At 47.5% G+C, this 13,483-nt stretch overlaps 1 protein-coding gene across 4 annotated transcripts in view; it reads right to left on the minus strand.

The window, feature by feature from the left end:
* kcnab2a (potassium voltage-gated channel subfamily A regulatory beta subunit 2a) overlaps positions 1 to 13,483 on the minus strand; it is a 110,303-nt gene that overhangs the window by 64,475 nt on the left and 32,345 nt on the right. For 3 of the 4 annotated variants that reach the window (XM_066691466.1, XM_066691467.1, XM_066691468.1), the window contains exons 2-3: positions 6,054 to 6,200; positions 4,840 to 4,881 (exon numbers count right to left, since the gene is read on the minus strand). In XM_066691466.1, the coding sequence (XP_066547563.1) occupies positions 4,840 to 4,881; positions 6,054 to 6,130 (119 nt within the window). In that variant the 5' untranslated portion in view covers positions 6,131 to 6,200. The remainder of the gene's footprint in view (positions 1 to 4,839; positions 4,882 to 6,053; positions 6,201 to 13,483) is intronic. The other variant, XM_066691469.1, reaches the window with a different exon arrangement.

Below are 13,483 nucleotides of genomic sequence, written 5' to 3' on the forward strand. Positions count from 1 at the left end.
TAGCACCAGCTTTCAGAAAAAAAGAGTTTTCCTGCTCCAGGCAGCAGCAACAAAACCATGTGGCCATGCATCATGTAACTGGAGCCGTCCTCTGCCCGGGCTCTCCGTCTCTGCGTGACAGCAGCACAATGGCCCGGCCGAACTGATAGGGCTGAGCTGGGTGCGTTCAGGTAACCACCGTGTACTTAAGGTGCAGATCAAAAGACAACTTAAACCGTCCACAAGCAAGGAATTGGTGCGCAGTGGCAACAACACGGGGGATCTGCAGCCAGGCATGCGAGGGGCATTGTTGCGGGGATATTTTTATAGCGCTTTCAGGAGGGAGAGAAGGGGAGAGTGGAATGACAAATCTCTTGAGAACCGGCCAGCACCCTGTTAGCCTGATTCCTGCTCAAGCTGCTCGCTAACTTGTGATGGTCAAAAAATAGCCCAGCACAGTCCAAGCCTAGGGCTGCGTAAATAAGGTGGTGAGGGCTGGTCTCTCTCTCGCTAAAAACATGCTTGTTCAGTTCTTGTTCAGGAACCGGTTTAGTTTCTCCAGTGTAAATACACCAGCCTGATCTTTAATACTGTGGAAGAACATTTAAAAAGCATTCTCAGCAACCTGGTGTTGCATCCTGAGCCCCCACTAGCCACGAGACAACACGGCCACAGTCTCATACTGACATCACATGGCTCCGGGCTCCCACAGGAACATAGTTTGGTCTTAAGACCCCATGCGAGCCCAGGGACAGAGCTCTGTCCAGCTGCCAATGTAGTTAATGTTTACAATGTCATGGACATTTTCAATTAAATCAATACGAGGTCGTATAGGCGTCAATGCAGTGACACTGGTCTGCAAACTCAGGTCTGCAGGCTTGCAATCCCCGGGTGAACGCTGCGGAAATATGCACCACCAAACCGGCTTTGACAGATTTACTGCTGCAGTACTTTAAAACAACAAATCTCTCTCTCTGAAGCGACTATTTATAACACGATCTCAGATACAGAGAACAAGTCGTGTAAGAGACCTGCAGTAAGGCAGTCTTCAAAAACCAAACAAATCCGAACTGCTTTAAAGTAATATCAATAGTAGTTAAGTAAAAAAGTCTCCATTATGATTGCATTTCCTAGCAGACACCCTTATCCAGGATGCCATATATCACATTTATACAGCTTTGTTTGTACTGCAATCTAGGTACAGTATCTTGCTCAAGAATACAGCAGCAGTGTCCCCCACCTGGGACTGAACCCACGACCCTCCACTCAGGAGTGCAGAGCCCTGACCACGACCCCACGATGATTGGAAACACTTGGTCCGATCTCAACTTTCTCTGGAGAGGCAAGGAGAGAAAGTCTCACGAGAGCTTTCTTTGGAGCAGCTTTCACCAAAACGAGTCGCCAGCTCCTAAACTGGATGCCGCTACCCTGACCACAGCCACATCCCAAACACAAGCCGGCCTCCAGACGAGGTGTCCCAGAGAGACCCAGACAAGCACCGGAGTGTACAGCTAAGTGCGCCAAGTGCATACATGCATTTCTGGGCCAGTACCTTCAAGAAATCGCAAAAGCAGGATTCTAGGCTTTTCGGTTTCCAGTATCATCCAAACTGGAACAAAACAGAAACACTCTCAGAGGGTCTCCAAGGGTTTCAGCCATATGAAGATGGCAGGGTAGCTCTCTCTGCAGTATAAACAGCCCCTGCAATCAGACACCCCTCTCCTCCCCAACTCCAGCGGAGTCCAGCCCAGCCCGGCCACACCACACAGGAGGGGAATCGAAACGTAGGCAGCATCCCCCATGCAGCAGCAAGACAAGGCCCCCTGCGCCACCCCCGGCCCCCCACACAGACCCCTGCACGCACGGCGCAAACTCACCCGGTTTCTTGGGGGTCGGCTCATGAAAGACGGATGCGTTTCACACGGCTCTTATAGAAACGGACTGCGGTCGGCGATGCTAAGCCACCTTTTTTTTTTTTTCCTCCTTTCTTTTTCCTTTCCAAAAAGGGAGTGTCTTAACGAGGAAGAGTCGAAGACCAATTAGCCAATAAAAAAAATGGGCTCCCGACGGGCTCTGAGAAGGAAGTCCATTTAGGCCTATCAGGGTGCTACCATTTTAAAAAAATTGTACATTTATCGTTTTGCATAACACAGCAAAATAATACCAGCTAAATTATTCAGGGATGCTTTCACACTAAAAGCTCGGAATTGTCTTCTTACGGAAAGACAACTAAAAGGCCTCTCAGGTTGTAATGAGTCCAGAGTGTGGGCAAGTACATACGAACACACACTCACACACATGCATACACACACATACACACTGACTACAGCACCGACCATAAAGGGAATAGATGCAGGATATTAGGACTAATGGGTTCCCCTCAGGTCCCATCAGTCCTGCCCAATCGAACATATCACAGAACATTATTTAGCAGCAAATGACCCACAGCCACCATTTCCACGCACTTAACCTACTCAGAGATGTGTGCCTCAGCTCTGACCAGCAGTTAAACGGTACCACTTGAAAGTGCATTTATCGAGACGCAGAGCTGCCACGAACCTAACGGCAGGAGAGACATGCACACTGTGTCGGGTGGAAACCTGACAATCCCACCCCAGTGCCCCTCGATTTGGTCACACAGCACTGGCCAAGGTCCCAGTGGCGTGCAAATGCCGACAGGAGCTGGGGAGACTCAAGACGATCCATAGGACCCGCTTTTCTCCAGGGACAGTTTAAATCATTAAAAAGGAGCAATAATGTGCAGAAGTGCAACAATAAATGGACAATAATTTACACAATTGATTACATGTGGAATAAAGGAGTTCTTCAAATCTGTCGTTCTTAAGTTTGGAAAGTCTAAAAGGACGATCTCAAGGGAGAAGCTCAAAATCGGCAAGGGGGGTGTGTGATCAGGACACTATGGGACAATTAGCTTTTCTGGGGATTTTTAGGAGTGGGAGTTCAAAACTGCACCCTTTCAGCGTTCCCCCAGACACCGGAGACGGACAGGAGAGGGGACCGTTAATTTTAACAAGCACAAGCGCGGCTCGGGCTCAGATCGCACGATAGAGCCGCCCGGAGGACTTGGCTTTATTACAGATAAAGAAGGTCATTTTGAGTATTCCTTCAATGATGATAAATCAGTCACACAACTAAACAGAAATAAACACTGTGTGCTGCAGGAGTTGCGTTTTTGTCCATATGAGCACTTACAACAGACCCAGACCCTCTACTCATTTCAGGCAATAATTTGGTACACGTTTCTGAAACAAATATGATCATTTTTTTTCCATTACGCCCCGTTTTCCCGGTCCTAAAAGGCTGCCGGACCCGAGAGCAGAGCGATCGATGCGGCCTCCTGAACCCTAATGGGAACTGAGCCGCGCGGCGCTCGCAGAGGGAGAAAGCTAAAAGGCAGCGAAATAAAAATCCAATATAGGTCTCATTACATGATTTTGACACAGTCAGGGGTTTTGTTACTGTATCAGCGGAAAAGTGGCCTTTTCTCAGAATATAAATGCATAATCCTTCTCAGAAAGACCGAGAACAACCCCCTCCCACCCCAGTCCCATTGAACGCCGGTCTGCGAGACAACAGCCTTATAAATTAGAGGAGGGGGTAGGGGCTCTGTCTGAATGTCTGGAACACCACTTTAGTTGTATTGAAGTTTAAAACCTATTTCTCATGCTATTGCTTCTGTACTATACCTTTTTCCAGTCTGTAAAACTGGGGACTTGTTTCATTTGAATGGATTCGACCCAACAGGACATCTGTTTGTTTCACTGATGAATGCAACCAGGACAGCGCTTTTAATTCAAGGGAGGCAATGAAATACAATTGGCCTTAATTTGATGGGAAAGGGTAAGTAAGTAGGAAGTATGCTTCCGTATTTCCTGAATGAATTCGATTGCTGCCTGCCCCCCTGTAGACACGTTAATCTGTTGTCCAGAACACGCAAGAGGTGTGTAAATAATGTCCTTGTCATAAAACTGAGTAGGGTGGTGATGTCACTTCATCAGCATAATCTACATCAATCTCTCGCTCTTCTCCTGCCACAACCACATACTTTTCCCCGTTCATTTCTAGTGGGTCTGCAGACTCTTAGGTTAGGTTCACAAAACAACATTACGAGGGCGACTGTGTTCAGATCCAGTGAAGTGGACCATGTTTCCAGAAAAGAGTTAACCCTGGTTGTTTATACTACAGGAAGGACAGGATCATTCGCTTTGGCCACAGAGGCTGGAAAAACACTGATCAAAACAAACCGGTCCTTTCGTTGTTCTCTGTGCCACTGAAAACACACAACGTCCTGTAAAACACCTCCACACAGTGACATTGTTTTCCTTTATTTTCACCAGCTGCAAATTTATGCAAACATTCTCCTCATCTGGAGAAGCTCCACACAGATTTTTCCAAAGCGTCTGTTAACACCAGGCAAGATGGAAACCCTGGTGAAAGAGATCCCACCGAGATCCCGCCACTCATCAAAACTCGTCGCGTCGGCACATGAGCCAGGAAGAGATCCAGCACGACAGATTCCAGTAACACACAGAAAACACTTCACACAGACACTTGCAGCTCAAGCCCAGATCGTCCGACAGAGCTCAAATCCAACATGGCCAACGGGCACCCACTCCCGCCCGGCCGGTGCGTGGACAGGCTACAGCATGCAGACGTAGAGGCCCCTGTCCCAGAAGGCTTAGACACTGCGGGTCTTTCTGGCTTCCGAACTCTCTCCGCACATACGGCCAAAGAATGAGCCCTTTTCTCCTCATGAAGTCTTTCACAGACTGACAGAGAGAGGGGTGCGGGGGCCCGTGTCTAAGCCTGCTGGGGGGCGAAGAGAAAGCAAAGCAGTACCTGTAAAACTGCAGCTGCCGTTTGGGGCTCCCATAGCGAGCGCTGCGGCCAGCGAGAGAGGAGAGAAGAGGAGAGATCTTAGTTGAGCACAGACACAGGGGAGGAAAGGGGTTAGAGCACATGGCACACAGCGCACCGGCAAACACCGTGCAGTTAGAGAAAGCAATCCCGCGGACAACCTGGACAGTTTGGAATTTTTAAAAAGAAATAGGAATATAATTTGGTACAGCTGTATGATAAGCATCTGCAAACCCCGGCGTAATCGTGCACAAAGTGATTTTCATCTGAGCTTTACGAATGTAGTCACTTTTTCCACATTTATCCTAACGACTTCCCCCATTTACAATGAATTAGTGATGAAGAGTCGTTTATTACAGAACAGTAAGAGCCCTGTGTCATCTCCTCACAGTGAGAGGGGCTGGAAATGTGAAAATGGAGGTTTGGCTCCACCTTGTGCCAAACTGTGTGGCAGCAGGAGCCGGGCGAGTCCATGTTTTACACGGCGGAGAAATATTATAAAACCCCTGTCGTTTTACAGAAATGGCGCAGCTCTTTGGCCAATATGTCACATGACAGGCTAATGAATCGACGGAAGTTCATTTTTAATCTTCAAGTCTGTGAAAATCTCTTATCAGGTATCTAACAGTCCAAGTAGACAGAGAGTGGACCGGGTTCGGGACTTTGATCGGTCAGGTTGTTGCTGCAGCTCATGTATAGAGGTCGTGACCAGATCCTGCGTGTGTTGTAAGTATCGCTTTACTTCAGGCTAACATATCTCAGAGCTTTTCTTTTTGTGCTCCGTCAGTGCAATGTTAAATAGAGCTCGTAAATCCCTAAACCGGGCCGAATCCCAGGTACTGCGCAGCACGGTCACATAAGAACAATTGTGTAGTGTCCTCTCTCGCTGTCGTGTTCGCTGTGGTTGAACAGTTTTGTGAAGCGACAGCTCGGACAGCCACCTCCCCACACCAACTTATTTTGCCCAGAGGGGAACTTGAGTGGCTTCTGCATTCGAACGCAGAGCGGCCGGGCTGCAGATTGTTCCTGCTGTCCAAGAGGCCGGCTGCTGTTCTGTGGTACCCGATACTTTTGCAAGAGGATGTCAATCAGAACAGGAGGCCTTTGCTCAGATAAAGCACGTTTGCATACATGTGTGTGTGTGTGTGTGTGTGGGCGCACTAGAGAGAGACAGAGAGAAAGGAAAGCACACCCACCTGTAGATCATGCCTGGGGAGCCAGTCTGTCGTAGCGAGAGGCGAGCGGGCGAGTCAGTGGTCGATTCGGGATACATCTAGCCGTGGCGGTGGTGCTGCTGGTGTGGACAGCCTGCAGTCGGGTCTTTCTCTTACCTTGCAGGGCCTCTGTGAGGGGACAAAGACACAGGGTCACTCCCAGCTCACCCACCTCCCCTCTCCTGCCACACGCACGGCCCTGTCACCGAAGCCTGTTCCCCAGCCGCTATACAGACCTAAACACACGCTGAGTTCTGTAAATGTGCTAATTTAGATGAGCCACCGGGGAGAGTTTTCGTAGTAATCTTGTAACATAAGGAGTTTGAAGAAACAGGATGATGAGGATATGAACACTGCACCATCTTTGGTAAAAATGGACCCCTGGTGGATTTCCTAATACTGCTGTAACCTATGCTTTTAAAGAGGAGCTGTTTGGGTTTGTCAGCTTCACTGTGAATCACGGTGCTTTGATTTCAACCTGCAAACTGGAGTTAAACTCTTCAACAAACAATCATTTAAAAAAAACATTGAGACCGATTCTAGCGGTAGGTCATTTAATGAACGCATCAGCATCAACGATACGGTGACTGACGCTCTTCCTCTCCTGTTGTCCAGTATCTAATGCCCATTACCTGCTCTTAAAGCACACAGAAGGGCCTTAAATTATTAACTTAAAACGGATGCCTTTTAAAAGGTGCCTTCTCCTCAAGCTAATCTCTAAAGAGGCTTAGTGCCTTTCCCCTTCTCCCGCAGCGTTCATCTGGACCGCCGCTGTATTAATCCGAGCCTGACTGACTGGAGCCCCACTGTGGCCCCACCCTGGGACTCTTCGGGTCACTTGAAATGACATCTGTCACTAAACTGTAATGTTCTGGATGTTTTCCCTGTTGCCGTCAGCGAGCTCATGAACACTTTCACACAGAAGAGTAGAAAGTGTGTCAATTCATTATTAAAAACCGTAACAGGAATAATATTGACGTCGGAGCGTTTTTTTTTTTTAAGGTTACAATACCTTTAACTAGGTAGAAAGTGGCAGCAAAACAGAAGTAAGAGGATAGAAATGTAAGAAACACAAAAGTAAAGAAGGTTTCTCTCACTGTCGTACAACTAGGATCACAGTAAAATCTAATTTAAATGTACAGTTGCAATATTCACCAATAGATGGTGCCAATCAACAGCTTATAAAGAAAGCTTTCATATTTTGCTTACAGTTTAAGAAAAATATTATATGGAATTCAGGATCTCTCTTCTTCTTAGTTTCAGACTAAATTCAGTCCCTGGTTGAAATTTTAGTTTTTTCCTGTACATTCCCACTGAGGCTCCGTTCAGAAACAGTAGTGTTGTTATTAAGCAGGGCTCTCACTCCTTTCTGGATCTCGATAGAGGAGCGAATGCCCTCACAGAGGACAGGATACCCAGGCCCTCTTAGGAATGACAATTTTCTTTTAGTTTCAGCCAGCGAAGGCTCAATCTTTGGGTCACAGGTCCTGATCGCTACCTGGTCCTACATCTACTCACGCACCTCACAGCACTTTTAAAAAGGTGTTATTTTCTCTCCCGGTGAAGGGAATCGATAACCCGAGAGAAACGTCTGCATCAGGGCCACTCTGCTTGGCAGAGCTGTGTTTCCTAGTTAGCAATAAAGGGGTTAACCATGTCTCTGCAATGGGTTAAGTCACTTTGCCAGGGATGATTTAATGAAAACTGCATCAGTGCTTTTTAATGGGACATTAATCTGTTCCCCCCTGCAGTTAGTAACTAATAAAGCTCACAGTAAATCATACTGTGGCTCAAGAGGCTCAGCAATGGGAATCGGCCATTAATAACCCTACTCAGGCCGGCAGCACGGCACGCTCTGCGGTGGAGGGATGCGATCAGCTCGCCCGCGGTCACCGCAGCACGGCGCCAATCTCTCCAGTCGCAGAGCTCGGGGGGCAGCAGGACAGCACAACGGAGAGGGAAGAGACGGTCATATCGGGATTTCACTATACGGCCCGCTTCACTGGGGTACAATTCAGCTGGGAGGGCAAGGAGGTGGAAAAAAGAAAGAGCCAGTGAGACATAATGGCGATGTTATTCTGAGGAGAAATATGTGTGGGAATTGAGAGAGAATCGTGTTCTTTTCACTTCTCGTCTGGCCTGACTCTCATTTCAAGTGTCATTTTAAGATGGCGGCACATCCCTCAATCACTGATTAAAAAGATAATTTGCATTTTAAGCAGGGCCTCACACTCGAGCTCCAAAGTGACATCATTTTTAGGTGCAAAGAGACTGCGGTGAAATAATCTGTTAAGACCCCCCGAGTAGCTAGAATTCATCCCTATATGTAGTGCACTGTGGCGGCACAGAAGGGACAAATGACGCAGCAAAAGTGGAGGCAGAACACAGACACCCATACGATGCCCTCGTCATCTCGCCTGCTTTCAGGAAGTCGATTTACCAATGCAACCGTACGTTTGGTAAGGAATGAAGAAGACATTGAATCTGCAGATCCTGTTTACATCCTTGATTCTGTGATAGCAAATAAAAAATGATGGACAGTTTTGAGGATGAGGGAGGAACTACCCTTTACTGTAACAGTGCCACGTCACTCTACATTGCTCTCAAAGGGACATAATGATATGAGCTAGGACAAGCAGGCCGACAGGACAGAAGCACAACTTACTCCGCTAAGTCAGAGAGGATGTGAGGAACGCGAGACCCACATGGCGACTGAGCTTTACACTGCAGAAAAGGACACCAACGTATGAAATGCATTCTACACTGATATTAACACCTCTACCAGAGATGCGAGACACAATAAACCATGGTACACCAGTGGACTACCTCGGAGAGATGGAGTCTAGCATATCCAATTAGCTATTATTTGTATGATTATGATTAATGTCTTGGCAGATGAATGGCACGCAGCTATATCTCAGTCTGTTTGTGATAAAGGCACCTTCAATGTCCCCACGCTAGCGAGGGGGAGTTTTACTCGCTCTCTCCACACACGCATGTTCAATGCCTTTTTCACTCCACACCTGAAGCGGATCACACATGGTAACATTCGGTGGGCTTAACTTCGCTTGTTCCGTAAAGTACTCCTAAATTGTACAAGCACACAATCACACCCATCTGTTCCTGGGCCAGAGTCCTGATTAGAATATTTTTTCTTCTTTTTATATAAGCTTTCCCTTCTTTGTCAGCATCTTTTCCTAGTTTAACTTCATCCCTCTTTAAAGCTTTGTACACCTATACTTGAGTCTCTACAAATGCATCAACAAAGTATGAGAATTGCCATAGTTCTTGCGTGAGACGGCAACTAACTACACAAGTGTAAGAGCTGTGAAGGGCAGTAGGTGGCAGAAGATGCACATATAATCAGATTCCCAGGGGTAACAGGATACCCCACTGGGTGATGTAATTCAGCACCAAACAGGGTTTCCACAGGGAGCCGGGGAGCCGGGGCTGCCGTCTGTAATGCACCTGTGTGAACTCTTGCTGAACCCGTCCACAGTTCTGGGGCTGAAAGAAACCGCATTATACCCGTCAACAGCATCCTGCATCAAAGCGACGTGCTGAGAATCTGTTGAGATGCACGTCCATCAGTATAAAACAATTAATCCTACCGTTCACGCCCCCCGATGTGCGTCTGTAGTCGTCTATGGTCATACAGAATTCAAAAACAAGATCAAAGTCAAGCGGGCTAGTTGGTATTCAGCCTGTGACGACCCGACGCCCACACGGATCCGCTCCTGCCCACAAAGCCTCCCCCACTCGTTTCCATTTGGCGCGCTGACTGTACGATAGTGCCGGCGTCATTCTAGACTCCACCCGTGAGGCGTGAGGGAAGGGGCTCGAGTTCATCCCGACTACTTCCACACCTCGGCCATGCAATTCTTCAAGACACCAAATCTACAAACTGTGCTCATTGGTTGCGGCTGATTGAGGACTTTCATGACAGAGGAGTTGGAAAATAGTTTCAGACTTTACACCAAAAACCACGATAGGGATTAAAGATCTTCAGCATCAGAAGTGACTTGTAGACATTTCATTTAAGTTGAGTGGCTTTTGGAAGAACCTCACATTTATAAAATCTCACATCACTTCCATTATTTTGGCTGTACCAATAGGCATTTGCAAAGCTGGAAGGGGGTGCATTTCTTTACACCAACTCTTGCTTTTGATACAGAGAAAAATACATGGTCCTGAACTGCAGAGAGGTCAGGACAGAGGGCAGACAGGGACATAGACTAGTGGGAGTACTGATGTCCTCCTGTCCCGAGTGTAAAGCTGAGTTGTTGTGGGAGGGAGGGTGTCCTCTGCCAGGTGTTAGGATTTCAGAGAACCTTGCAAACAACCCAAAAAGGGGGTTTGGTGGCTCCAGTTCAGGTGCCCTGGGCATCCCTATAGACTAACACAGGACACCGACCTGTGTTCAGGTATACACCAGCATTAGCTCATCTGTGAAGGTTCTGTGCAGCGTCAAGGAAAAGGTCAGATGGCGCCGAGGCGGTCTTTTACTCTCCGATATCGTGCCGCACATGACACCACACCAGGTGTAAAGGTCAAAACGAGTCTCACTTCAAAGTGGCTACTTTATACGGTTTTGTTGCTCTCAGCTTGCTTTCGGCCGTCACGTACGACACAAGACCCTCGTGCACTTAACGTTCACACCTGTGCAAAAACACAAGCAAGGAATGTACAGGGCTCTGCAGACAACCCAACGCCCAAACAACGCCCCAGCAAACACAAAAAGCAAAGACAAGATATATGTGCTTATGTGCTACACATGCCTTCACACCTTCACAAACACTTACATCCACCCTCACTCATACACTAATCTGTATGTAGGAGAAACCTGCGGTATGTCACAGACACACAGAGCAAACTGCCTCCTCTGGTCACACTCGGCAGAGCGCAGCAGATAAAGCAGCTTCCAGGGAGATTACAGTGGACATGATTCATAGAGTACAGCAGCCACATTAATCCCCAGTTCAGGGCCTAAACATTAAAGCAGCCATTTCTTTCCTGCGAGGCTTGACAGATCCTTTACGGAACCAGCAGCAAATGGGAATCGGATCATCAAGCCAAAAATACCACAAAAAGACAACCCAGGCTATTAGGACATATAAACCTTTGGGATATGGAAGAAAGACACATGGGAGGAAATTGAACCTGTATCCCGGGCTCTGTGAGGCACAAATACCGCCACACCACTGAAAAATATGAAGTATAACCCAAAACTGTCAGCAGCACGTAACTGTGTCTAGTCTCCACACCTGCCACACACACAATGCATCATGGGAGCTCAATCGGACCAGGTCAAGAAAAGGATAGCACTGCTTCAGACACTGATCGGCTGGATGCGTATTTCTAAACTGAACTGAGCCCACCATGGCTTTTTCTTATTCTTCAGGGAAACTGCTGAAGTAGAACTTACTAATCTGACTTTGCTTCAGTGAGATTTCAGTCACACTACATTGCCGTTCTGCTAGAATACCCTAACTGTACCTGCTGATTTCAGGTGATGCTTAATAAGTATGACAACAAGACTACAAAACCGGTCTCTCAAGACAGTTCAGAGGAGAGAGATCAACGTTTACGTTTAGCTCTGGTGGTCTGTGCCAGAAGCCATGCTTGCAGTAGAAGCTGCGCAGGGTATCCCAGTATCCAGATTTGGCCTGGTCTTCCCCGCTTCGTGAGACTCCCATGGCTGTCCCCAGCGCATAAGAGCAGGAAAGATGACCTCTGAGGACATGCACCCCCACCCCACCGCCGTGCCGTGCCGAGATCCTGCCGTTGCCTGCAGTGAGGCCGCAGGGAGATGGCCCATCTGCACCGAGTCCTGCCCCCTCTGTGACCATGCTGCTGTAATTAATCCTGAGGTGAACAGGGCGCCATGCACTTGCCCTGGGCAGATCCGGTTACCCCCGCGTCCTCACTGCCCTCTCTCAGCACAAGGCAGCAGCCATGCGTGTGCCCACGATGTAGGATACACGCTGCTTTAAAAACCACCCTCATGCTCGTTCAGTTTGTGCTACAGGAGTTGTGCACTTTAAATATAATTCTGCATTTGGTACAAATTCACCAATCTGTCCGGATATCTATTACAATAGAATAGTTTCTGTGGATTCTTAAAATGAACAGCTACAGGGATACAGATTTAGGCTCAGCCAGATAACAACAACACTGTCCAAAATATGCTAAAGTGTGTCAGCATCCCAGGCAGCACCGACCGGAGAGTAGCAGCGAACACGCCGCAACCGGGAAAAGTGATTTTACAGACACAGTGCACTTTGTGGTCAACGGGGAGTGAGAAATGAACGTGCCGCAATGTTACCTTGAAGGCCAGAGGCTCAGATCGCTCAATAATAACGCAGGGTCCTGTCAGTCGAGTGCGATTTCACTGCAGCCAGATCGGCTTACAATACGAATGGCTCCTGTCACGAGTCTGTGGCCCTAGGTCGAACCTCTAATACCCCGGTCACGGGTGCAAAACAACACAGAGCCGTTTAAATCTGCCATGAGAAACGAGACACAGAAGCCTCCAACAGTCCGTAAATATTAACTGCTTAAATGACACCTCCTCGACACACAGAGAGACAAGTCACTAATGCTGAAAGCTGTAGCACAACACACACAACTGACCAGCACATTAACCGTGCCTGGGACCTGGAGGTGCTCGATTAGCCCTGACTCTAGGTCTCAAAATGATCGAATTTCTCCTGCTGGGATATATTATTTGTAAAGGGAAGGATGACAAGATCTTATTAGCTTCCCTGAGGAACTGTCAATCTCTCTGGGTGAGTGAAGGATAGACGTCTTGCTAATAATCCTATTACTGAGAATATATATATATTTTTTTTTTTACCATTTCTGGGAATGTTTTCACGAAAGTGGAGCAAATACTTGCATCTGTGACTTTTCCACATTTAAAATCTAGGAATGCACCAATGTCTTTGTCCACTAGAGGTCTTTGAGGCAGAGCGCAAACTTCTTTCAATGCATTACTGTAAACTGAGCTTCTCAAGGCCAATATCGACAACCGGTGCAATAAAGCCGTGCCTAATGCATGCTGCCCTGTGCTGCGGAGAGCAGTCCACCCTCGTGTCGGTGTAAAATCAGATCAAGCGTGTCTAATCCTAGTGTTGAGAGCCTCGATACTAATGTAATTCAGCTTCATTCAAACGGATGTCATATAACCCTCGCTGGAAGGAGGTCCTATATCAATTTTACATTAGACCCCTGTATCCGCTTTCAACAGCTCCTCACAGGCAAAAATTAGGACACCAGAGACAATACAACAAACCTCAGCCTGACAAAATCTGTATGACACAAATGTGACCTACCAGTTTCCATACAGCCAATCTATACATATACAGCCAATCTATGAATCGACTTCTGCATCATCATCAGCTTGTTTTAGA

Source organism: Amia ocellicauda, chromosome 18, assembly GCF_036373705.1.
Source record: "Amia ocellicauda isolate fAmiCal2 chromosome 18, fAmiCal2.hap1, whole genome shotgun sequence".
NCBI classification, from domain to species: Eukaryota; Metazoa; Chordata; class Actinopteri; order Amiiformes; family Amiidae; genus Amia; species Amia ocellicauda.